This window comes from Notechis scutatus, chromosome 1 (assembly GCF_049901735.1).
Source record: "Notechis scutatus isolate UNSWTSFEM ecotype Mainland chromosome 1, rNotScu1.2, whole genome shotgun sequence".
NCBI classification, from domain to species: Eukaryota; Metazoa; Chordata; class Lepidosauria; order Squamata; family Elapidae; genus Notechis; species Notechis scutatus.
The window spans coordinates 69,676,650-69,702,683 of NC_142009.1; the positions used below are offsets into that span (position 1 = coordinate 69,676,650).

General features: G+C 38.8%; 1 protein-coding gene across 1 annotated transcript in view; it reads right to left on the reverse strand.

The window, feature by feature from the left end:
* Nucleotides 1-26,034, reverse strand: part of CATSPERE (catsper channel auxiliary subunit epsilon) — a 134,577-nt gene that overhangs the window by 100,015 nt on the left and 8,528 nt on the right. Inside the window, exons 5-6 of the mRNA XM_087963436.1 lie at nucleotides 6,846-6,928; nucleotides 3,584-3,782 (exon numbers count right to left, since the gene is read on the reverse strand). Coding sequence (XP_087819562.1) covers nucleotides 3,584-3,782; nucleotides 6,846-6,928 — 282 coding nt within the window. The remainder of the gene's footprint in view (nucleotides 1-3,583; nucleotides 3,783-6,845; nucleotides 6,929-26,034) is intronic.

The window sequence follows — 26,034 nt, forward strand, 5'->3', positions numbered from 1 at the left end:
TCGCATGTGACAGCTAGCGGTAGGGTCTCGTTGTATTGGATGAGGACGGCATCCGAGGTGAGCAGGTCCTTGGTTTTGTTGAAGGCGGCTTCTTCGCGTTTCCCCCAAGTCCATGGAGCCACCTTGTCCAGGAGCCTATGCAAAGGCTCCGCCGCGGTCGCCTTCTGGGGCAGGAAAACATTGTAAAAATTAAGCAGTCCTAGAAATGCCTGTAGCTCCATTTTATTCTTCGGCCTGGGGGCTTCCTTGATTGCTCTGATTTTTTCCTCGGTTGGGTGAATTCCGTGCCGATCTAAGAGGTACCCCAGGAACTCGACCCTCTCGGTGTGTAATTGGCATTTTTCTTTTTTAACCTTCAGCCCCGCATTTTTGAATTTTGTTAGGACCTCCCTCAGGCGACCCTCTAGCTCTTTTTGGTTGGTTGCCGACACCAGTACGTCGTCGAAGTAGGGCACCACCCCCTTGATTCCTTGCAGGAGTCTCTCCATTAGGCTCTGGAATATCCCTGGGGCCACACTGACTCCAAACTGGAGTCTCTTACAACGGAAAGCCCCCCGGTGGGTTACTATGGTTTGCGCCTCGGCCGTTTCTGCGTCGACCGGTAGCTGCTGATAGGCTTGTGCCAGGTCGAGCTTCGCAAAGACCTTGCCTCCCCACAGTGAGTGCAGGAGGTGCTGCACTACTGGGACGGGGTAGGCGCTTTGCTGCAAGGTGCAATTGAGGATGGCCTTATAGTCCCCACAGATCCTCACCGACCCATCGGGCTTGACGGGGGTGACTATGGGGGTCTCCCACCGGGCATGGTCGATTGGTTCGAGGACCCCTTGTTTGATGAGCTTGTCTATTTGCTCATCGATCTTTGGCCGGAGTGCGAATGGTACTCGCCGCAGTTTCAGGCGAATTGGGGGAACGCTGGGGTCTAGGCTGAATGAAATAGGGGGCCCTCGGTACTTGCCTAGGGTGCCGTTGAACACTTCCTGGAAGTCCCTTGCGAGTTGTTCCTCCCAGTCCGCCTCCCCGATGTGGTCGATGCCCGTCACCTCGATTCCGAGCGGCGCGAACCACTGCAGTCCCAAAAGGCTAGGGCGGTCTCGGTCCACGACTGTCAGGGGAAGTCTTGCTGTACGCCCCTTGAAGGTTACCTCGAACTGGCCTGTTCCGACTACCAGTATGCGATTCCCTTGGTAGTCTGTGATGATTAGGCTTTGGCTTTCTAGCCCTCCTCTGTGGATGGCAGGCACCAGGCGCTTGATTTCCCGCCATGCAACCATGGAGAGATAGGACCCGGAGTCCACTTCCATCTTGCATGGCTCGCCCTCGATGCCCACCTTAACATATACTCTCCGGGCGTCTGTGCTGGAGGAGTGGCCGATGACGACCGTCTGGTGGGTTTCCTCTCTCCGCCTGTTCCCGCCGTCTCATCGGCCCCATCCATCTTGGCTCCATCGGTTTTCGGCTTGGCGGTCTCTGGGCCTGGGGGGGGGTGCCGTCTCATCTCCGGTCGTTGTCGTCTCGCCGCCGGGGGCTGTAGTTCTTTTTGAGTCGGCAGACTCGGGCAATGTGGCCTCTCTTGTCGCAGTGCCGGCATATTGCATCGAAGAATCGGCACTCCGACCGAGGGTGGTTGCCTCCGCACCCGGTGCACGGTTGCCCCGACTTACGACTCCGTCGGTCGCGCCGGTCTCGGTCCGCCTGGAGTCGATGCACATCTTCTTCTCCATCTGTGGTGTCGGAGGCGGAGTCGAGGTCGCCATGGTGTGTGGTGGTCTCTTGGCAGCTTGCTTCGGAACGCGTCTCGGTTGCCGTGCCTGCCTCGGTGGTCGCATTTCGGTCCCCGGTGTCGGTCCTCCGCATCCGGGACGCAGACTTCCGGGTTGCCTCGGTTGCGGTGGCGTCGGCGAGGACGTCGGCGAGGGCGATGTCGCCCTTTGCCATCAACCGGCTCTGGAGGACTGAATCTCTGAGTCCCAGGACGACGCGGTCTCGGAGTGCCTCGTCCATGTCCGTGAAGCCACACATGCCTCCGAGATTCCGCAGGTCGGCCACAAAATCGCCGATGCTCTCGCCCGCTTGCTGGTCTCGTCGGTAGAAGTCGTGCCGCCGGATAAGGGTGGGCACATCGGGGGCATAGTGGTTCCGGAGCAATGGCTCGAGATCGGCCCAGTCCATTGTTTTCACGTCCTCTGGTTTCGCGAGGGCTTTTGCCATTTTAAACACTGCGGGCCCGCAGTGCGTGAGGAAAACCGCTCTTTTCTTCTGCCCGGTTGCATCCTTTAGATTGCTACTTTCGAGGAACATCAGGAATCAATCGGTGTACGATTGCCAATCCTCAGTAGCCGGGTTAAAGGGTGCGGGCGGTGCGATGCTGGCCATCTCGTTGGTCTCGTTCCCTCAGGACACGTGTACGGTGGGGATCAGTTTTGGGATCCCACCCTCGTCGCCAGTGTCGTGTCCGTCGCAAGGAATGAGACTCGGAGCCAGTGACTTGGTTCAGCTCATTTATTGGTTCCCGAGATCGGCTCGGCTCCCGAAAGAAAACGGCGGCTTTTATTCTTTGGCCGCGGTGGCCGCGGCCAATGGCACCGCTTTGAATCTCCCGCGATTAGTTTCCACCAATCGCGGGAGATTCGCGGCGGGCCAATCCGGGCGGCTCACTCGGCCAATCAGTTCGCCACGCGTCTTGGCCAATCGCTGCGCGGTTCTACAAGAATGGTAATGACCGTACAGAACACCTTGCAATCAACTGGACATTAGCACTCTCTTTGAGAGTCATTGAGGCCACTTGGAGGCTTATCTGTACCCTCAGAGTGCAAATGCATGTAGAACCTTCTTGGAACTGTTGAAAGGACTGTGTTGTAAACAGGAGATAAGTGACATTATATCCCTCCCCCTCTGTTGGGAGGAGGTGGTTCGATTTTAAGTAGATTGCCTCTTTGACCCCTCTTTCAAACCAGCAGTCTTCTCTGTCCAGAATGTGCACTTTTCTATCTTCAAAAGAGTGACCCGTGTCTTTAAAATGCTGGTAGACTGCTGTATCTTGTCCTGATGGGTTTGTTCTCCTGTTTGTGAAGGGATTGTTTTGTTTCTCCAATATACAAATCTGCACATATCTCACTCTGTTGTACTGCATATATCATATTGCTCAATTTGTGTCCGGGTGTTTTATCCTTGGGTTGGACAAGTTTCTGCCTTAGTGTATTTTGGGGCTTAATGTATATGTTGTGTTGGTTGAAAAACCTCCAGAGCTTTTCAAATATTCCTGCAGTATATGGAATGACAAAGTTGCTTCATTTGTTTTTCTCTTCTTGTCTGTTATGGAGGAGCTCGTGATGGGTCTTTTTTTTGGATTGATAAAGGCCAAGTTGGAATAGCCAAAAATTTTGAAGGATTCCTTGATCTGTTTTAATTCTTTTTCTTTTCCATCTTTGCTGGTAGGCAAACCTTCAGCCTGGTGTTGTAGGGTTCTGATCACTCCCATTTTATGTTCCAGTGGTTGGTGAGAATCAAAATGTAAATACTGATCTGTGTGTGTAAGTTTTCTGTAAACTTCAATGTTAAGGCTTCTGTCTTTCTTAACATGTACTGCACGGTCCATGAAGGCCATATGATTTTCCTTAACATCTTCCTGATTGAACTTAATGTATCTGTACACAGAGTTGATGTGTTGGATGAAGGCTTCTACTTCCTGTGTTTTAATCTTGATGCAAGTATTGTCCACATACCTATTCCAGCGAGTGGGTGGAATTCCTATGAAGTTGTTTAGGACTTTGGTTCCTACCTCTCTATGTAGAGATCAGCCATAATGGGAAACAGTTGAACAGTTATTTTTTTCACTACTGTGACAGCTTCAGTTGTTGGAATGCAGGTGAAGAGTGAAGTCATAGTATAAGAAACCATAGTCTCGCCTGGATCCAGTTTTAGTTTCAAAACCTTGCTGACAATTTTTTTGAATGAACAAAAGATTAATTCTATTAGAAATAAAAAGAATAAAGCTGATTTTATTTCATCAATGTTAAAATAAAACTTTTTTTTCAATGTTCTGGCAACCCTTTTTGGACTTTTTGCTGATACCAGGATTGAAAATGTGATGTTTTATAGATTTGCTTACAGAAATGGGATGAACAGATATCTGTTTAATCTTATGGGGTGGAGAGTTATTAAATATATTTGTATTTGTTGCAATGAAGGTTGGAAGTGATTTCTTTATGTATTTCTTTTCTTTTTCCTTATTATATTCCTTCTTTTCCTTTTTTATCTTTTCCTGCAGTTTTTTTTCCTATTCTTTGCTCTTTTTCTAAGTTTAGCCAACTGACTTGGCCTGCATGTGCTGTGTTCATAGTAAGGGAGGCAAAAGAAATCCATATATTGAAGTGTATATAAAAGCGTATGTTGTTTTTAATCTACACATACTTTTTACTGTCCAACAAAATTTTATAAATAATGTAAAACATACAAACAAGATATCATTGAATTTCTTTCTAAAAGCAAACATGATTAAATATTTAAGAAATTATACATTATTAAAGTATTTCCTAAGTGGTACGAAGATTCTAATTGTGCGTCTGTGTGTGTGTGTTTGTGTGTGTTATGTATGTGTCCATATATGAATTTTATTTAATAAATATTTAATGCAAATATCTAAGAAGAGTTTGAAGTCCATATTTTGAAAATGCATTTAAATTAAATATTTGTTGAATTTGCTACTATTAAAATTGTTTTCGTAGTATCACAATAATAAGTGCATGCAAGCTGATTTGGAAAGGGGGTCCATGAAGCAGTTAAAGCTTTGAAGTTGGTAGCTGAAAATTTATTATAGAAAAAACCAAACAGATGATTGCAGAATTCATTGAAAGGGACTCCCAAAGCATCAAGACTGTGGAAAGAAACTAAACACACAGTAGAAAATTGGTGGGTTCCAGGAGGTGAAGCAACTGAAGGCTCCATGAAGAGGAATGGTGACTGAGTATTGAGCAATAGCTTCAACCATGTCAGAATGGTTGAGGCAACAGCCATGCCAAGTAACATGGGGACAAGATATCAAGAGACAGTGACTGGCTTGTTTAACCAATGATAAATGGAATTACCAACATAGGAACCAATTATCCTACCAACAGCAGAGAAACTATAGCCAGCAGAGAGAGACCAAATAGCGATCCTGTTTGGCAGGAAACTCCAAACAAGGGCGCCTATCTGTTGAGACCTTGCAACAGTAAACTAAGCCAGCCAGAACTATGAGTAGCTAAGTGGCAATAAGAAGATATGGAGAAGCCCTCTATTGGTGTCTCTGCATATATGCCTATACACTAACAGGCTGTTAGTAGTATTCATTGCAAGAGGGGATGAGCAAGAAAGAGGAAAGCTAATTAGTATATCCCAATGACCCAAAAGAGGGGCAAGCCTGCAACCCATTTAGCTTTCTGTAAAGAAAAACAAAAGAAATTCTCATTTTGATCCTCTTGTCAACTCTCTATCGAAAAATGGCCTCTCATGGAGGGAGAGTTAGAGAAGTTTCTGCTTCTCACAGAAAAGTTCTGGGGAGACATCCAAGGTCAAACCACCTGGTTAAACAATGCCAGGTACTGTGTTGAATGATGTCCAAAGGCTAAAACTGAAAACTAGAGATCTAACTAGAAAAGAAAGGAGCATGAAAGAAGGCAAAATCTTTCCTTCATCACACTTTTTACAAATACATTAAAATATATGTAAAATACATATTCAATGGTAGTTAGCAGCACTAATTCAATTCTAGTGACTGAAATAATATTCAACTAAAATATAATTTAAAATAACAATAGTTTTTGTTATGTCTCACCTATATTCACAAGTGAGAATACAAAGTTCCACAATTCCAAACATTCAAACAAAACAGAAGCAGACCACAAAAGGGTTAATAATGCTATATTCCAGTCCTTGGCAGACTTCCCGGAATCTGTCTGGTAATTCAGAATGTCCATAAAATTACAAAGGCCGCTCCCCACGTATCCTTTCGACACATCAAACACTTTGCTTCCAAGCAAAGTTTGAGACTCATCACGCCTCCTTAAATCACCTGGATTGGTGTATCAATCTCCCTAATCACTGTCTGACTTGACGCCTCCCCTCAGCTTGAGGTTTCAGTCTCCTCCTAGTTCTGGCGTCAAACCACGATCTGTCAGCTTCCCCACTCGAAGCCTCTGATAATTCAGACTCCACATTCACAGCAGGCTCCAGCCTTTCATCACTAGAATCATCAGAGTCAAAACTCACAGCAGGATCGATCCTTCCAGTCACAACAAGTTTTTATATTGGACCATTATGGGAATGGTTAAGATTTCTTTCAATGGTTTCTATTAGTTCTAAACATCAAATTTATATCCTCGCTCATCCCACTCTATTTTTTTAAATTCAATTCTTGGTTCTTGATTCTTGGAGACTGCCTGGAGAGGTCCCTCTGGTTTTCTTGGCAAGATTTTTCAGAAGTAGTTGTCTCCTTTTTGGGGTTGGGAGAAAGTGACTGGCCCAATCATCCAGCTGGCTTTGTGCCTAAGGCGGAAACTCAACTCCTGGTTTCTAGCCTAATGCCATGGAAAATTTTCTTTCAGTGTTTTCAGTTAGCCCTAAATATCACATTTATATTCCCATTCATAAATACTACTAGATGGCATTTATAATTAAATATGATTTAGGCCTCAAAGAAAAAGTATTAAGTATGTTATCTTGAAATGATTGATTCTTAAGCAGTTTGTTGAAGTCAGCATAATTGCCAATGGGTAAGAAACACAGTTGCAAAACTCTAGATTCAAAAAAGCACCCATAGTTGAAGATATATAAATAGAAAGAAGTGCAAATGTATAGATATTTTTTACCTGTTTTCATCTTGATAAATATACCATGAGAAACAATTCACATCTGCTTTGATAGATAAGTAGCGTTCCTCATCATCAGGTGACTATAAAAGGAAAAATAATATTTCTTTCTTTTTTTCATAGTATCAGAGTTATCCAAGAAGTTTCTTATGCATAGCTATGGATATAGTTTTACATATTTGTAAAAATAACTGGATTGGATGAAGGTATAAATTACAAAACAATACTTGCATATGATGCAAAACCTGAAGAAGTAATCAATCACAAGGAAAATTCAAAAAGTCTTGACAAGTTAGAATATAAAACCAAACCAAACCAAATAACAATATAAGGTTTATAATAAATATAGGAAAGGGTTGCCTTGAGAAAAAAAATCTGAAAATATTCTACATTCTTAAAGCATAACAAGTTGGTTAGGAATCAGCAATTGCTAGTGCAATCTTTGGTCACACTGGAGGAAGAATATTTCTGCTTCTTATTGTGTTAATATGGTCATAATCAGAGGGATGGCTGGTAGCTTGGGGCACTTCCCAGGGGTGGGATTCAACCAGTGTTACAACCGGTTCAGTGAGAGTGCGTTTTGCACGTGCATGGGCAGCATTTGCAAAAAATCATAAGTTGTGCCAGCTGGACAACTGACAAGTGCTGCGCACAGGTGCGCAGCATTTGAAAATCCTCTTCTTTCCTGCTTTTTCAACCTCAGCTGTGCCGCGCAAAGCAGTTGAAGTTGAAAAGGCAGGAAATAAAGGACAGCCAAGAGCCCAGGCAGGTGGGTGGGCAACCAGAAGGTCATTGCAGCAAACTGGTTCAGTGTCAGTTGCTCTTCAGAGCTGCCGGTTCTATAGAACCGGGCTGAACCAGTAGCATCCCACCCCTGGCACTCCCTCTACCTTACTAATCTTTTAACCTTGTGAATTTTAAATTTAGATTCTTACTTTTAACTTGTAAATTTTAACCTTATTTTTAATTTTGTTTTTAACGGTGCTTTTAGTCATGTTTTTATATTATTTTATTATCTTGTTTGTAAATCATCCAGAATCACTTAGGTGAGTTGGGCTGGGTGGTGTAGAAATTTGAGATAGATAGATAGATAGATAGATAGATAGATAGATAGATAGATAGATAGATAGACAGACAGACAGACAGACAGACAGACAGACATCTGTCTGCCTGCCTACCTACCTACCTCAAAATTTTTACACCTATTGGAGCAAATTCTCAAATTTCTACACCTACCTAGCTATTGGAGCAAATTCTGGAGCACAGAAGTGTAAAGTACACAGTAAGAAACAGAATTATTCTTAATTTTTATCAACAATAAAGATTCCACTTTACTTGGGTCATATCAGGAACCTTCCATAAAACCTAGTCAAAAGCTAGTACTACTGATTCCAGGTGTGAATCTTGAGAGAATGGAGAAAAATTTATGTATGGTCATAACTGGTGGATCATAAGCTTCCAAAGAGACAGGAAGCAGCAGGTGAAGCAAGGCAGAATCACATCTGATACCTGTACAATTAACACAGGGCTCCCCCAAGGCTGCGTGCTTTCTCCACTTCTCTTCTCCCTATATACCAATGACTGCATCTCAAACAATCCATAAAATATTGAAGTTTGCTGATGACACAGCAGTGATTGATCTCATTCGAGACAACAACGAATCCGCCTACAGACAGGAGGTTATACAACTTGCCTCATGGTGTAACCGGAACAATCTGGAACTGAACATACTCAAAACCATAGACTTTGGTAGACTTTAAAAGAAACCCTCCCATACTACCATCTCTTACAATACTAAACAACACAGTGTCAACAGTAGAGACCTTCAAATTTCTAGGTTCTACCATAAACCATGACCTAAAATAGACACCTAACATCAAAAATGTCATCAAAAAAGCACAACAAATAATGTTCTTTCTGTACCAACTCAGAAATCTCAAACTGCCCAAGGAGCTGCTGCTACAGTTCTGCAGAGGAATTACTGAGTCAATCATCTGCACCTCTATAACTGTCTGGTTTGGTTCTGCAACCCAACAGGACAGACACAGACTTCAGAAGATAATTAGGACTGCAGAAAAAATAATTACTACCAACCTGCCTTCAATCGAGGACTTGTATACTGCATGAGTCAAAAAGAGGGCTGTGAAAATATTTACAGACCCCTCACATCCTGGACAAAAACTGTTTCAATTCCTTCCCTGAAACGACGCTATAAAGCACTGCACACCAGAACAACTAGACACAAGAACAGTTTTTCCCCGAAAGCCATCACTCTGCTAAACAAATAATTCCCTCAACACTATTCAACTATTACAAAGTCTGCACTATTACTGTTAATCGTCTCATCACTCCTTATCACCCATCCCCTCCCACTTGTGATTGTAGGACTGTAACTTTGTCGCTTGTATCCTTACTATTTATATTGACTGTTTCCTAGTATGATTTGATTGCTTATTGTACCCCATGACTATCATTAAGTGTTGTACCTTATGATTCTTGACAAATGTATCTTTTATGTATACTGAGAGTATTTGCACCAAGACAAATCCCTTGTGTGTCCAATCACACTTGGCCAATAAAGAATTCTATTCTTTTCAATTCTAACTGGTGAAAAATAAAATGAGAGTGGGGAGTTTCTAAAGAATCCTGGACTTCATCTCTGGTTAGCAGCAGAGCTAACCTAACCCTAAATTCCAGGTTTATTTTGATCAAAAACTAATCTCTTTTATTGTCAGTGTTGATTGGATTGAATTGTTTATACAACATATAGTTTTATTTTAACCCAGTCATAGAATGGTCAGTAGACAGATCATAGACAAAATAGCCTGATGGGGTAAAATAGCAATCCAGTAATTATATCATGAAACACCAAAACTGAACTACTTTAAAAAAAAAAAAACAATTTTAAGCCTGAGATTTGTTTGAGGTGTCCTACATGAGTATGCTGTGTTGCTATTGTTTTTTTTTTCTCTTCTTCATTAAGGACAATGGTTTCTGGGCAATAACTGTGAATGCATTTTAATTCCCAGTGGCCATTAGAAGAGATCTGGAGAACTAAGTGATAACATACAGTAATTACTTTTTATGGTGTGAAAGATGAATATTCCCCCCCCCAAAGCTCCTTTCCCTTCCACATTCACTACTGCCAGTCTGACTACATAACTCGATCAGGGCAAAGCAATAGACGCAATCTACATAAATTTCTGTAAAGCCTTTGATTCAGTGGTACACGACAAACTACTCCTAAAACTAAAATCTTATGGTATCTCTGGACAACTGCAGAACTGGATAGAAGCATTCCTGTCAAACAGACAACAAATGGTCAAAATTGGGAGTGTCCTATCAAATTCTGTACCTGTCAATAGTGGTGTCCCCCAAAGCACTGTTCTAGGACCAACTCTCTTCATACTCTACATAAATGACCTCTGTGATCATATTAAGAGCAACTGCGTACTTTTCGCTGATGATGTAAAGCTGTTCAATACCACAGACAATACTGCTACCTTACAAAAAGATCTTGACTATGTATCAGAATGGTCAAACAAATGGCAACTTCAATCTCAACAAATAAATGTTCTGTCTTACATATTGGCAAAAAAAATCAGAAAATAAAATACAAGCTGAATAGTCAAGATCTTGTTGATGATCCAAGCTCTGTAAAGGACCTTGGAATACTCATCTCTAATGATCTAAGTGCTAGAGCCCACTGCAACTACATAGCCAAAAAGGCATTAAGAGTTGTTAACCTAATCCTACGTAGCTTTTTCTCTGGTTATATCACACTACTAACTAGAGCATACAAAACATTTGCTAGACCAATACTCGAATATAGCTCATCAATCTGGAACCCACATTACGTATCTGATATTAGCACAGTTGAGAAAGTCCAGAAATATTTCACAAGAAGAGTTCTCCATTCCTCTACTCGTTGCAGAATATCCTATTCCACCAGACTTGAAATTCTAGACCTAGAAAACCTTGAATTATGCCGTCTTTGGTCTGATCTAAGTATGGTATATAAAATCATACATTGCAATGTCCTACCTGTCAATGAATACTTCAGCTTCAACCATAACAACACAAGAGCACACAATAGATACAAACTCAAGGTTAACTGCACCAAACTTGATTACAGGAAATACGACTTCAGCAACAGAGTGGTCAATGTCTGGAATACTCTACCTGACTCTGTGGTTTCTTCCCCAAACCCCCAAAACTTTAACCTTAGACTATCTACTATTGACCTCACCCCTTTCCTAAGAGGTCTGTAGGGGGCGTGCATAAGCGCACCAACATTCCTACCGTCCCTGTCGTATTGTTTCTTTCATTTTTCTTATATGTACCCATTTCATGTATTCATAACTATGTATATACTTATACCTATTATCTTGTAAGCGATTGACAAATCAAATAAATCAAATAAATAAATGGTGAATATGCAGCTGCCTTGGGCCAAAGATCAGTTAGCACCATCCTTAAATTTTTCCACACAAAAGGAGGACACTATGTTCCTTCCACAATTAAGTCTTTTCTGGCCAAGTTACTAGCACAGCTTCTTTACAGGACCTTGCTTGGACTCTCAGCTTCGTGTTTCACACCATTGGAAATTGTTCAATCCAAATTTATTAGAGCAATTCTCCAGATTCCACATTGTGTCTCAAATGCACTTCTGTGCCTAGAGACAGGATTAACAAAAGTCGAAGCAAGAATCTTTGTAGCATCTTTAAATCTCTGGCTAAAGCTTAACTTCTTTCCACAAGGCCTTGCTCCATTAATCCTCCAAGATAAATTCTCCTCAGCATGGATCAAGGCTGCCAAACCTTGCCAAACTAGCTTCTCTCCAGCCTCAATACTCAACTTGGACTACAACCAAGCAAAACAAACCTTGCAACTAAGGGTAGAGGACATCGAGAGGCATACAGACTTAGGGAAAGCTCTGTTGTTTCTGGCTCCAGATGCCATTAGATATGTTGTTACTCCTGCCAGCTATCTTTTTGTTTTTTTAATAAAGTTTTATTTGGGTTTTCACACATACAAAATACAAGTAAAACATCTTTTTTGAAAATAGCACAGTCCCGGGTTGAACTTCTTTATACAGACACAAACTTAATTTCATGCTCATTTTTGTGTTCTATTCCATATCTTATACTATTCTACATTTTCTATATAGTTTTTCCCCTCTTTTAATTTTCTCAATGTTATTTTGATTATCTCATCTCAATTCAAATCATTATATTTATACTTTTGTCTGTTCTGTTTCAATTTCATATTATCTTTTCTCATTAAACAAATTTTCTCCTGTAGTTACTAATTGGAGTATGACACCTTTATATCTTTTAATTATATCCATTCAACTCTTATTTAAACTTCAATATATACCTTAAGGTTATGACCTTCAATATAATACATAATACATAACTTCCAATCGAATTCTGCTTGGTACATTCTTTTTTTTTTTAAAACAAGTTTTATTAATTTTTAAAACACACAAATTATCATTATTCATTACATGTTTAAACCTTTTTCCATTGTAAATTTAACAAGTCAGATAAATTATGATTCTGTTTTAAACCATTTCCATATAATATACCAAAACCTCTTATTCAATTTCTCTTTACTTCTCTTTACTCTTATTCAATATCATTATTATTATTTCATCTGATTCTTTCTGACTTAGTTACCATTATTCTCATTCTATATTTCTACAAGTTTTTACCAATTCTCCCCCAAAAAGACATATACACACAACACACAAAACATAAAAAAAATCTTTTTGGAAAGTAACTTGGGCCCAGGTATTTCTCTCTTCATGGACTTCAATTATATTCATGCTCATCTTACATATCATTACTTATTTTATTTACCATTCTAAACCTTCTATATTAACTTCTCCACATATTTCACACTTCTTAATTCTACCTTAATTAATCATCTTAGTTTAAATCATTATACTTGTATCTTTTGTCCATTTTTTATCATCCCTTTGTCTCATTCCTTATAAAAAAAAAGAAAATCAGTTTCTCCTGAAATCATTAATCAGAGTATGATGCCTTTCTATCTCCCCTAAGTTAATCAAATTAATCTTTAAAATAATATCTAATACCCAATCAGATTTTGCTTGGTACATTCTATCTAACTAATACATCCAACACAATTAAGTGCATAATTAGACAATAAATCCAAATATTAAAAAGAAATACTATAATAAAAATTTTATAATAACATCAATACCATAATTTTATTAAACTCTTTAATTAAAACAATATTCTAAACCTCTCCTATTATTAAGTTTTAAAGCCAATCATTTTTAAACATTTTAACATTTTAATCTCTTATCAACTCTTAAACCATTACAATACTACCATCTCATCTTATGTACCTTGCAAAATCTTTTTTTTTAAAAAAAAAAAATTATACTTTATCCATTATCCATAAAAATTCCTTTTTCCATTTAATTTCAACACATTGTAGCTTTTCTCCACCTTTTCCCTTTCTTTCTTTTCCCAACAAACCTTTCTACCCCCTTCTTCTAGCCTCTGCCTTACCGGCTTCCCTTCTCTGTCGTATTTCTTTTCCCCTTTGTTTACAATCATCATATTGGTTTTGCACTTTATTTTTCCCTTTCTTAAATGTTTTTTGGATCTTAAGTCCTTAAATCCTTTAGTTTTCTTCTTTTCTCTTCTCTTCTTTTGTTTCTCTCTTCCTTTTTCTGGATCAAATTCTGAGATTCATTAAAGATGGCTCCTTCCTTTCTTTCTTGTTCCTCTGCTGTCTTCATCTGTTGTAATTTTTGTTGATAATTAGTAAGCGCCATTTCTAAGAAAAGGAAAGCTTCTTCCACACCATCTTTACCATTTTTTTTTGCTTGTTCATATTCTTTTCTTAGTTCCTCAACAGAAAGAGCCATTATAAATCTTTTCTCTTCTTTTCTTCTTCTTTCTTCTTACAACAACCAGAATATTCAAAAGAAAATAAAAAAGATAAAACAGTCCCAAAGTTATCAATCAGTCCAAACCAAGGCAGGGTTCTCACTTTCTCCTTCTGGGGTAATATCAATCAAAGAGAAAGAAAGTCCAAATCTGTTTAAAATCTTATTACAATATATTCTAGTCTTCAAATCCTTAAGGCATCTGCTCCAACAAATCTTAGCATACAAATATTTTCTTCTTAATCCTCTCTTCCCACTCATCGCTTAAAACCAATTTCCACCTAAAAATAGGTTTCTTAATATCCAGTTATTTATTCCGTAGGAAAAGAGGGAAAGCTATCCTTTCAGCACCTTCAAGCAGCCGTTTTTTTCCTCTTCTGGCAGGTATTATTCAGAGAATCATACTTTTCAGGAATTTTATTAAATATGTCTTAGAGTCCTAGGAGCCAAGAAAAACTTTCTCCTCTCAATCACTTTCTCCACTTCCTCCTGTGCATTCTTACCCGGCTGCCAGCTTCTTTGTGGCGGCCATTACGGACCGCCGCTGCACCGTCCTGGGAAAAGGGAGTTCTGCCGGCCAGGGAGGAGTCTGCAGCACCCCCAAACCCTTCTCCGGATCCCCTACTTCAGCTGCCCCTGCAGGCAGCCTAGCTGCACCGGCTGGGTCGGAGCCCCAAAACGCTAGCGCGGCAGGATCGCGCAGCTTCGCAAATCCCTGCCGCTCGCGGCCGACAAACCGGAAGTCTTGGTACATTCTTATAATACACACTATATTCTTTTTAAAAAAGGATTATAAATATATGTAATTATAAACCCTCATTCCATTCCAATTCAGTTCTATCATTAATAATCATTAAAATCTTAACATCTTTAACATTTATTTTAAATATCATACTTCAATTAAATATCATACTTCCTTAAAGACACATATAATCTCCATAATTAATTTTTCCCTAATTTCTCTTCACATATGTTTTGTAATTCATTAAATATTCATTTTGTTACATTTATTTATTGACAAGCATTCCAATAGCATTACGATAGCTATTTTATCAAACATTTTAATCATACATTGTTTCATATTTTCTGAAATTATTTCTATTTCTAATATAACAATACTATCTTATGTACCTTTGCAGAATCCCTTTTTCCATTAGATTTTCACCCATTATCTCTAAATAGGCCCTGTCCCTCTATATTTTGTTTCTGTCCTTTATAACTTCTTTTCCTTTCTTTCTTCCCACTCATCTCCTCCCTCCCCTTTTTACCCCCTTGTCTCTCTACTTCTAATTCTCTCTTCTGCATTTCCCTCTTCTGTTGCTTTCTGATTTTATACTTATTTTTCACTCTATTCTTTTTTTGGGTTGTTTTTCCCAATCTTAAACTTTCCATTCTCTTTCCCCCCTTTCCTTCCCCCCCCCCCACCTAAGATTACTTGTTCATTAAAGATGGCTTCTTCTTTGTTGCAATCTTCTTGTTCCACCAGGCATTTCTTGTTGTTTCTCATAGTTCCAAATCTCCATTTCTAAGAACTGAAATACAAAGCCAAAAGAACCTCTCCCTTCTTGTGCATCTTCTTTGTACTTTTTAAGTTCCATTTTCAGTTCTTCTAAAAGTGGAGCCATTTTAAACAGTTTTAAACAACCACCCGATTGATTTTAGTCATTCAAATACAATAACCAAGAATCCAGAGATCACCAAGTAATCCAAATAGTCCCAAGCTGTTTCTTCTTATTTCTTTTTCCACTTTCTCTTCCTGGGGTGTTACTATTTTGTTGTGCTATTTCCATTAAGATGTATCTTTTGGAAGTCTTGCTGAGATTTTGCTGTGAGTTCTTTTTAATTCCAGGCAGTCTCCTCCCTTACAGATCCTGCCCTTTTATTCTTTTTCTTTCCTTTCCTGTTTTCAAAAGCTTTTAATTATCCAGAAATCTTTATTATCCCTTTGACTTTTTATTTTCAGCATTAAATGCCTATTAATGTCAAAGTGGATTTTTTCCAATTTCTTGCTTAAGTCTCTTAGCTGTCAGTATAGGAAAAGGAGAAAAAAAAACAATTATTTTCCCTTTTCTCTCTCCTTCGCAGCTTAAAAATCTTCTTAGGGAACAATGTTATTGTTTTTTTTTAATAGTTTCAATTCCAGGGTACCTTATTGGTTGCTTTTGCTGTTTGACCTGGTCAACCAAAACTTTCTCTTCTTATCTTCCTCCTGCACATTCTTTTCCGGTCGAGTTCTTCTTTGTGGTGGCTATTTCTGACCACCGCTACAACCACCTTCGGGAAAGGGAGTAATGGCCAGCTGGGGAGGAGAGGTGCGGCTCTCATCAACCCTGCAGACCGTCTCCCCCTTCTTCACCACCTCTACGGAGTGGCTTAGCCCTGAAACCAGCCAGCTCGGGGTGCTCCAGCGGCGAGCACGGATCAAAACCACGCAGGTTTCAGTCTGTCGCCGAAGAAGCTCAAACCAGAAGTCCCCTGCCAGCTATCTTAGCCAGTTGGAGTTGGCAAACCATCAGAAAGCATTTTCACTCACATGGTGCTATATGCTTCCATCAGCTATCCTTTACAGCAAGTATAAAAATATACCATTGACTGAAAGACTCTGTTCCTATGGCTCAGGCAAGGTGGAAACCATTCGTCACACACTCCAATGTTCCTTTTACAGATATATTAAAAAACAACAACATATCCTTCCAATAATTGCTAGGTATCCTGGTCCTTCCAACATTACTTATTTCCACTGGCTGTTTTAGGACAAAGAGTCCCTATCTACAGTGCAGGTAGCTAGATTCTGCACAGCAGCACTGGGAATTCATCAGAAACATGTAATCCACCATAGCTATTTTAACAAATGTGGCAAACCCTTTGCATTGCTTATTCCTTTGCATTTTAGTATTTAATTGACTATGGGCTTCACAGTTTATTGAGTTATTTTAGTATAGTTAAGCCATGTGTAATTGACAAACTGGATTTTAATATCGTTTTTATCTGTTATTTATTCTTTATTCTAGAATTTTTAACTGGATATTCACTTAGTATTTTTATTTGTTCTGGTCTCTGGTCTATGACTGTAATAAACCAAATTGATTGATAAAGTCTGTCTATATATTGTGAAATTAAAGAATTTTCATCATGTCTTCTGACTGCTAGTTGGTGTTCATGGATGTGTTCTGCCAGTCTTCTGTCTGATTGTACTACACAGTGGTTGTTGCAGTCATTATATTGCATGATGTAGATGACTCCTGTTTTTGTTCTGGGGTTGCTGGGTTTTCTGGGTTGTTTAGGATGTTTTGAATAATTTTAATTGGCTTGTGTGCTACGCTGGTTCTATGTGGTTGTAGTAGTCTGTTGGTGGTTTCTGATATATTCTTGATGTATGGTTGAGTGGTCAGGGACTTTTTGATAAAGTTGCATGGATATCCATTTTGTTGGAATGTGGTGTATAGATGCTCTATTTCCTGTTTCTGCTGTTCCAGGTTGCTGCAGTGCATTTGGGCTTGTCTAAATAAAGTTCTTATGCAGCTTCTCCTGTGGCTCATAGACATTAACAACATTTATAGACTATGCAAAAGAGGCAATCAACCAGTCAAAAATAAACCAAAAAGACCCAAGCACCTCTCCACCAGTAATCAGTGCATAGATCAGCATAGATTAACTCCAAGGTTAACATCAGACCAACAATCAAGTAAATAATCCCCAATCAAGAAACTGCCAAAAAGCCCACACCCAGATAAGCAAGTGGCGTTGATGTTTATGGAGCACAAAAAGCTTTTGATAATTTGAATTGGAAATTTTTTATTAACCAATTGCATCTAATGAACTTTGGAGAAAAATTTATAGACACGATCAAAGCCATATACACCACTCAAACAGCAAAGATAATCCTGAATGGTGAATTAACGGAGAAGTTTAATTTATCAAAAGGAGTAAGACAGGGGTGCCCACTATCGCCACTATTATGTATCATCGCAGAGGTACTATTAACACAAACTAACACTAGACATAACCAAGAAATAAAAGGACTGAGAATCAGAACAGAAGAATATATAACATAAGAATTTGCCGATTACATGGCATTCATCACCCTTTGGAAACAAGAAATATATTGCTACAGAAAATTTAAGAATTCAGAAGAGTGATGGGACTAAAAATAAAGAAAGAAAAAATAAAGATATTAACAAAGAATATTACTGTGAAGCAGAAGGAGGAATTGGAGAAGAAATTGGGGATCCAAACGACAAGAAAATTGAAATATCTTGGGGTGTGGCTGATGGTTAAATGCTCATTGATAAAAGCAGATAATTATGGAAATTATTAAAACAAATACAAAAAGACTTGGAAAATTGGGGGAAACTTTAGATATCATTGATAGGGAGAATTGCTACCATTAAGATTAATATACTTCCTAAGTTATTATTCCTCTTTCAAACAATTCCAATAAAATTAGGCAAAACTTTCTTTGAAGAATTAAATAAAGCAATTACAAAATTTATTTGGCAAGGGAAAAAGACCCAGATAAAACTAAAGTTCCTGCAGGATAGTAAAGATAAGGAAGGGTTTGGACTTCGAGATTGGGAACTTTACTATCAGGCCGCAATAGTAATATGGATTAAAGATTGGGTAAATTTGAAGAATAAAATAATAAAAAATCTAAGCAGGAGCTTGAGTTACAACAAACACAGGTAAATTGGTGGCCGTACCTATAGATCCAAACCAGATATAAGAAAGACACAGAACCATATGGGATACATTTGGATGAAAAAGAACTGGATAAAATTTTACAGTGGGCAGAGGAAAAAACAATTACCAAAATGTATAAGTATTTGTTAAGGCATAAGATGGAAGAAGAACAGTGAAGGAAACAATGACAACTTGGGGGAAAAATTTTGGATACAGTATTAATTTGGAAGATTGGGAAAACTTATGGGAAACAAATTATAAATTAACTCTATCACAACATATAAGGAGTATTTATATCAAATGTTTTATCACTAGCATTTACAGCCAGTGAGGCTTGCAAAAATGTTCCCCAATAATTCCGCAAGTTGTTGGAAATGTGGCCACGAGCAGGGAATCTACCTACTACCTGCCCAAAAGCGAAAAAATATTGGCGAAAAATTAGAAATTGGTTAGAAGAAATTACAAAAGTAAAAATCAAATTGAAACCAGAGATATTTCTATTAGGGATTTTAAAACAAAAAATTAACAAAAAACTGTTATATATTATACTCCATATACTAACAGCAGCAATAATTGTCTTTGCCCAAAATTGGAAATGTGAAAATCCTCCCCCCAACTTTATGATTATAAAGAAGACTTTGGAATGTGCAGAAATGGACAGGTTGTCAATGGAACTTAAAAACAAAGAGGAGAGAGAGTACTACGAGATCTGGAACTTATGGTACAGCTGGTTGGAAAGTAGACATGAAATGAATAGAAGAAGATAAATAAGAAGGTATGATGGAAATTAATAATATTCCTTGCAATTAGGTATAGGTTTGTAATATATTAATTTGACGAAAATTTGTGTTACATATCAATGTAATAAGTGTGAATGATTATACATTTTACATAACTTGAGAGATGTCAAATTGAGTGAACACTGCCTTGCTCACGTTACAATAAGCAGAATGTTTTGTTTTATTGCAATTGTGTAAATAAGTTTAATAAAGTATTTTTAAAATTAAAAAAGAAAAAAGAAACTGCCAAAAAGCCAACAGTTAAGAGCCCAACCAAAGAATCTCTAAACCCACCCCACCAATCTGACAGGGCAAGCCACTAGAATATAAACTGACAGCAAACTGCACTCCTTACCAGCACTGATGATGTTATCTAGTTTGGGTAATAAAACATCTGCAAGAAAACAAGCAAATTCAGAGAGTATCAAGGACCCTGTTGGAAGAATTATCCTTCTGGGTTCAGTTCCAAGTGAGGAAAAAGACACTGGAAACATAGTGGCTGTTTGGAAAGTTGGTTTAATGGTGGACAGGACCACATGGCTTGGAGCTCTAAAGTGAAAAGGATGATCACATGCTTCATGGTGAAAAGAGAAGGGGAGGAACAAGATGCTGAGAAACCTTTATATCCTCTGCTGGGCCCCACCTTAGTGTTTCCTGTTCCTGTGCAAGAAATGTAACCTATTGGCTGTCAGACTCCCAGGGGCAGGGGTCTTAACTTTGTAGGCTTTGTCTACATGGCTACACAAAGATCTCTTTGGCAAATTGAAAGAAAAAAAGGACAAGTACAAAAAATGGAAAGAAGGACATACAACTAAGGCAGAATATCAGCAGATAGTCAGAATCTGCAAAGACGAAGTCAGGATAGCAAAGGCTCGGAACGAACAAAGACTTGCAACAAAAGTCAAAGATAATAAAAAAAGTTTGTTCCAACATATCAATAACAGGGAAAAAAATCAAGGAAACAGTCGTTCCACTAAAGAGAGAAGATGGCAAGGAAGTAACAGGCAACAGAGAGAAAGCAGAACTGCTTAACTCATTCTTTGCCTCTGTCTTCACACAAAAAGAAACTATAGCTCAACCCACCAAAAACATAACTGTAAAAGACAGACCAGAAATAAAAGTTAAAATAAGCAAAAAAATAGTAAGAGAACACCTGTCTGATCTTGATGAAAACAAATCACCGGGGCCTGATGGATTACATCCCAGAGTTTTAAAGGAGCTGGCAGAGGTCATCTCAGAACCACTGCACCATATCTTTCAAAAATCCTGGAGCACCAGGGAACTACCAGAGGACTGGAAAAGAGCTGATGTGGTTCCCATCTTCAAAAAAGGGGGAAAAAACAGACCCAGGAAACTATAGACCAATCAGCCTAACATCAATACCTGCGAAGATACTGGAAAAGATAATAAAAAAACAGATCTGCCAACATCTAGAAACAAGTAAAGTAATAACTAGCAGTCAGCACAGGTTTGTTAAAAACAGATCATGCCAAACCAATCTTATTTCATTCTTCAACACAGTGACTAAATTAGTACACCAGCAAAATACTGTTTACATAATATATTTACATTTCATCAAGGCATTCAATAAAGTAGACCACAACCCCCCCTATATATTCAATTAAAAATCACCCAAATAAAAACCCAAACCCCCAATTTCCCAAAAAAAAAAAAAAAAAAATTATTTAAATATAAAAAAAAATAGAAAAAAAAAACCCAACTACAAAAAAAAAAAAAAAAAAAAAAAAAATTTCATAAAAACTCCCTCTCCAAAAAAATAAATTTACCCAAACACACCCCACAAAAAAAAACAATAACCCCCCCCCCCCCCCCCCCCCCCCCCCCCCCCCCCCCCCCCCCCCCCCCCCCCCCCCCCCCCCCCCCCCCCCCCCCCCCCCCCCCCCCCCCCCCCCCCCCCCTTCCCCCCCCCCCCTCCCCCGTCGGGGTGTTCCTCCCCGCGCTCCCCCCCCCCCCCCTTTCCCTCTCTTTTTTCTCCCCCCTCTCTTTTTTTTTTCCCCCTCCCCCCCCCCTCCCCCCTACTTCTTAGTAAGGTAGAAAAAAGTGGAATAGATAGCACCACCACTAGATGGATTCGCAACTGGCTGGCAAACCGTACTCAACAGTAGTCCTTAATGGGTCTAAGGCTACATGGAGGGAAGTAAGCAGTGGGGTGCCACAAGGTTCCATCTTAGGCTCAGTACTCTTCAATATCTTCATTAACGACTTAGATGAGGGAATAGAAGGGGAACTTACCAAATTTGCAGATGATACTAAGCTGGCAGGAATAGCTAACACCCAAGAAGATAGGCTCAAGATCCAAATGGATCGTGACAGACTAGAATATTGGGCCATATCTAATAAAATGAAATTCAATATAGAGAAAAGTAAAGTCCTACACTTAGGCAAGAAAAACCAAAAGTACACATATAGACTGGGTGAAACCAGGCTCAATAGCAGTAACTGTGAGAGGGATCTTGGAGTCTTAGTGGACAACCAGCTAAATATGAGCCAGCAGTATTCAGCCGCCGCCAAAAAAGCTAACACAATCCTAAATTGTATTAACAGAGGGATACAGTCAAGATCAAAGAAAGTACTAATACCACTCTATAAAGCCTTAGTAAGACCACACCTAGAGTACTGCATCCAGTTTTGGTCACCACATTATAAAAAAAGATGTTGAGACTCTAGAATAAGTACAGAGAAGAGCAACCAGGATGATTAGGGGACTGGAGGCTAAAACACACAATGAACGGTTGCAGGAACTGGGCTTGGCTAGTCTAGTAAAGAGAAGGACCAGGGGAGACATGATAGCGGTCTTCCAATATTTGAGGGGCTGCCACAGGGAGGAAGGGGTCAAGCTATTTTCTAAAGCTCCTGTAGGCCAGACAAGGAATAATGGATGGAAACTGAACAAGGAGAGATTTAACCTGGAAACAAGGAGAAACTTTATGACAGTGAGAACAATCAACCAATGGAACAGCTTGCCTTTGGAAGTCGTGGGAGCGCCATCACTTGAGACTTTCAAGAAGAGATTGGACTGCCATTTGTCAGAAATGGTGTAGGGTCTCCCACTTGGGTGGGGGGTTGGACTAGATGACCTACAAGGTCCCTTCCAACTCTGATTATCTGTATCTGTATGTGTCTGTACCACATGGCTTCACCTGTTTCTCAGAGGCCTTTATTATGTAGAATACTCTGGCCTAGGCCTTAATGGCCCATTAGCAAGGGGGGAGGGGGCTGAGTTTCTGCCTCTGAGTTTGTATTCTTTTTAGGGGAAATATTCCGCCTTTTTAATATTTCCTAGGATATTTCAATTTTCTAGGAGAGGGGTTATGTTAGCTCTTGGAATGCCCTCTCCAATCCCTGCTAATCCTTTTCAGCTTCCTAGTTCTCTTCAACCTCCCTGTATTGTCTTCCCCAAATATGACCAATTCCTTCCAGCCAACTAGCTATTTCTAACCTCAACCCCATCTGTTTCTCCTTACTCCTCCAATTCCAATTCCAAAAGGTTAAAAAAAACACCCTGAAACCATTTCTAATTAGTAGAATAAGTTTAAACTATAGTTTCTCCTCCCTCTCTCATATACCCCCCCATCACACCCCTCAATATGTACTTCCCATCTTTTGGAACAGATGGAATAAGCAACTTTATTCTTTAGGTTGTTCCATAAACAAGAGAAATAAATAAATCCAACAAGTTATGGAGGTTTTTTTTAAATCTATAGAGGGAGCTGCAATTGTAATTTAGAAAAAAGCTGCAGTAACCCAAAAATCGACGGGTAAAAATTATTCTTGGGAATATTATTCTGAAACTAAGCACTGTAACAAAAAATCTGTGGTGCAAATTGCTGAAAATTCCCATGATAAAGGTGCTTCCCCAATAAGTCTAGATTTCCTTCAGGAAGGCTTTGATTACAGGATAGGGCAGTATGGAAGAGGACAACTGAGCTGGTTAACAACACTTTTTGCCTTCTTCTCATATGACTATTTTGTCCCAAAACCGGGAAGAATTTTGTAGCTTTCATCTTCCCTGAACTGATATCTCATTCTACACATAACTGTAATTGTCCTAAGTATTACAAGGGGTGACTAATGTAAGTTTTAAGGTAGGGTACAATTGTTTCTGGTGACTGCCCTTTTTGTTGGCTTCCAATATTCTGTCCTGCCACTCTTGCAGTTAATGTAGTTGCTACTCTTGCTTCTCAGAGGAAACCACCAAAGAGGATATGGCAAGAAATTGATCCAAGGGAAAGAGGCCAAAAAGTTCCATCGAGCCAAACAAACTTATGGGAGAACAGTATTAGGAGGTGGCTGTAGCTGAGAGGAGTTTGACTTGTGAAAAGTTCTGAGAAGGCACAGAGAACATTGAACAAAGAATAGGGAAAACCGATGAAAAAAGTGGAGAACATTCAACAAATGATGATGAAGTATGATGAGAGACTCCAAAAAATTGAAGAAGATAAACAAAGAGACAAGAAGATTGGAGACATTGATAACAGATTAACTGTGGTTGAACAAGATAAATGTGGTATGCTGAGATGGGAGATGGACAGATCAGAATTTTATCTTAGATTCCAAAACATAGAGGAAGAAAAAGGACAAAATCTAGCTGAGGTAATGATAGAAATATTAGCTGAAGCTTTGGAAATAACTCAAGAGAAGATGATGGATGGAATAGATGAGGTTTATCGAATTTTCACAAGATATGCGATGAGAAATAGCTTACCAAGAGAAGTTCACATCAGATTTACAAAGAAAGCCATCAAAACACAAATATTGCAAGTGGCAAGAGAGAAAACATTGAAATATAAAGATAAGGAGATTGTGGTCTTGAAACAAGTACCCAGAAGAGTGAGAGAGATGAGAAGAGAATACCAATTCTTGGCCCGATTGTTACTTCAAAAAGAGGTGAATTATAGATGGCTGATTCCAGAAGGTTTAATGTTCACATGGCAAGAACAGAGATATAGAATTGACTCAATTGAGAAAGCTGAATCATTTTACACAGAATTTTTCAGAGGGGAGGAAGAGGCAGAAAAAGAAATTTAACTAATTGAATTCCAAGAGTACTCCTAAATGATGACTGAAAATGAAGAGGGTGCAATAGGTGGAAAGGAGGAAGCCAAAGAACAACGTGAACCAAGATCCACGAGAGCCGTTAAACCTAACTACAAAATATAACCATGGAAGAGAAAAAATTGATTACAATTAATATAAATGGACTTAACTCAGCCGTCAAAAGAAGGAAAACCTTTCATAAATTAGAGAAATTAAAAGTTGATATAATCTGCCTACAAGAAGTACATATTAAAAAACAATATGAGCAATTGTTGATACAGCCAAAATTAGGGAAAATATTTACTTCCTTGACACAATGTAAGAAAAGAGGAGTGGTTTTATATATTAAAGAGATCATTCCAGCGAAATTGATTCATACTGATGACGATGGAAGAATATTAATGGTGGAAATAATGGACTCCTGATTGCAATCTATGCCCCAAATGACAATCAAGTTGAATTCTACAAAAAATACACATGAAAATATTTGAACTGGACTATGTTAATATAGTTATGATGGGAGATTTTAATGGAATTGTAGACAATAAACTGGACCATACAGCACAGACAACAATAAAACAAAATAGACTCTCCTAAATCCTTTTTTAAAATGGTAAATGAAATAAATTTAAAAGATACATGGAGAGAAAGAAATGCTAAAACTAAACAATACACCTTCTATTCAAATAGACACTTATCATGGTCCAGAATAGATATGATATGGATATCAACAGAATTGTTAACTAATATTTAAGAATAAATATTGAAACAAGTACTTGGGCAGATCACAATCCAATGACAATTAAATGGAAAGGACAAAGAAGAAGATCTAGATGAACGTTAAATAATACTATTTTAAAGGAAAAAGTCTTCACACAGTGGATGGAGAAAGAATTGGCCCTTTTCTTTGGAGAAAACAAAAAAGAAGATACATCAATCCAGAATGTATGGGATACAATGAAGGCATATGCCAGAGGCTTGATAACAGACTATACAAGGAAAAGGAATACCATGAAAAGATTAGCCTCTAAGGCATTAGAAGATGAGTATAAAGGACTTGAAAAAGAGCTACAGAAAATGCCACAGAAAAAGGACATTAAGTTAAAAATGGATATAACCAAACATAAAATGGGTCTAATAGAAAAAGAAGAATTAGCACAAAAAATTAGAGGTGCTAAACAGAACTATTTTGAAGATGCAAATAAACCAGGTAGATGGTTAGCATATAAATTGAGAAAGGAGAAAGAATCAAGGAAAATATTGCAATTAATAGATGACCAAGGCCAAGTTTGCTATGGTAGTAAAGAGAAGAAGGAAATCATTCGAGACTATTATGGGAAACTATACACACAAGAGAATATTGATGAGGAAAGAGTTAAACAGTATTTAAAGAATGCTAATTTACCCCAGATACCTAAAGAGATTGAAACAATGTTAGAAAGCAATATAACGATGATGGAGTTAACTGAAGCACTTAAGAAGCAAAATAATGGAAAGGCACCAGGCCCAGATGGACTTCCGACAGAATTTTACAAAACATTACAAGAATCATTGAACTTTCCATTGTTAGAAGTTATGAATGAAGTTATGTTAAAGAAGAAGATACCTAAATCATGGTCAGAAGCTTATATTACATTTGTTCCAAAAGAGGAGACTGATCCATTACAAATTAAGAACAATAGACCTATTTCCCTACTAAACGCAGATTATAAAATCTTTGCTTCAATATTGGCAGAAAGACTTA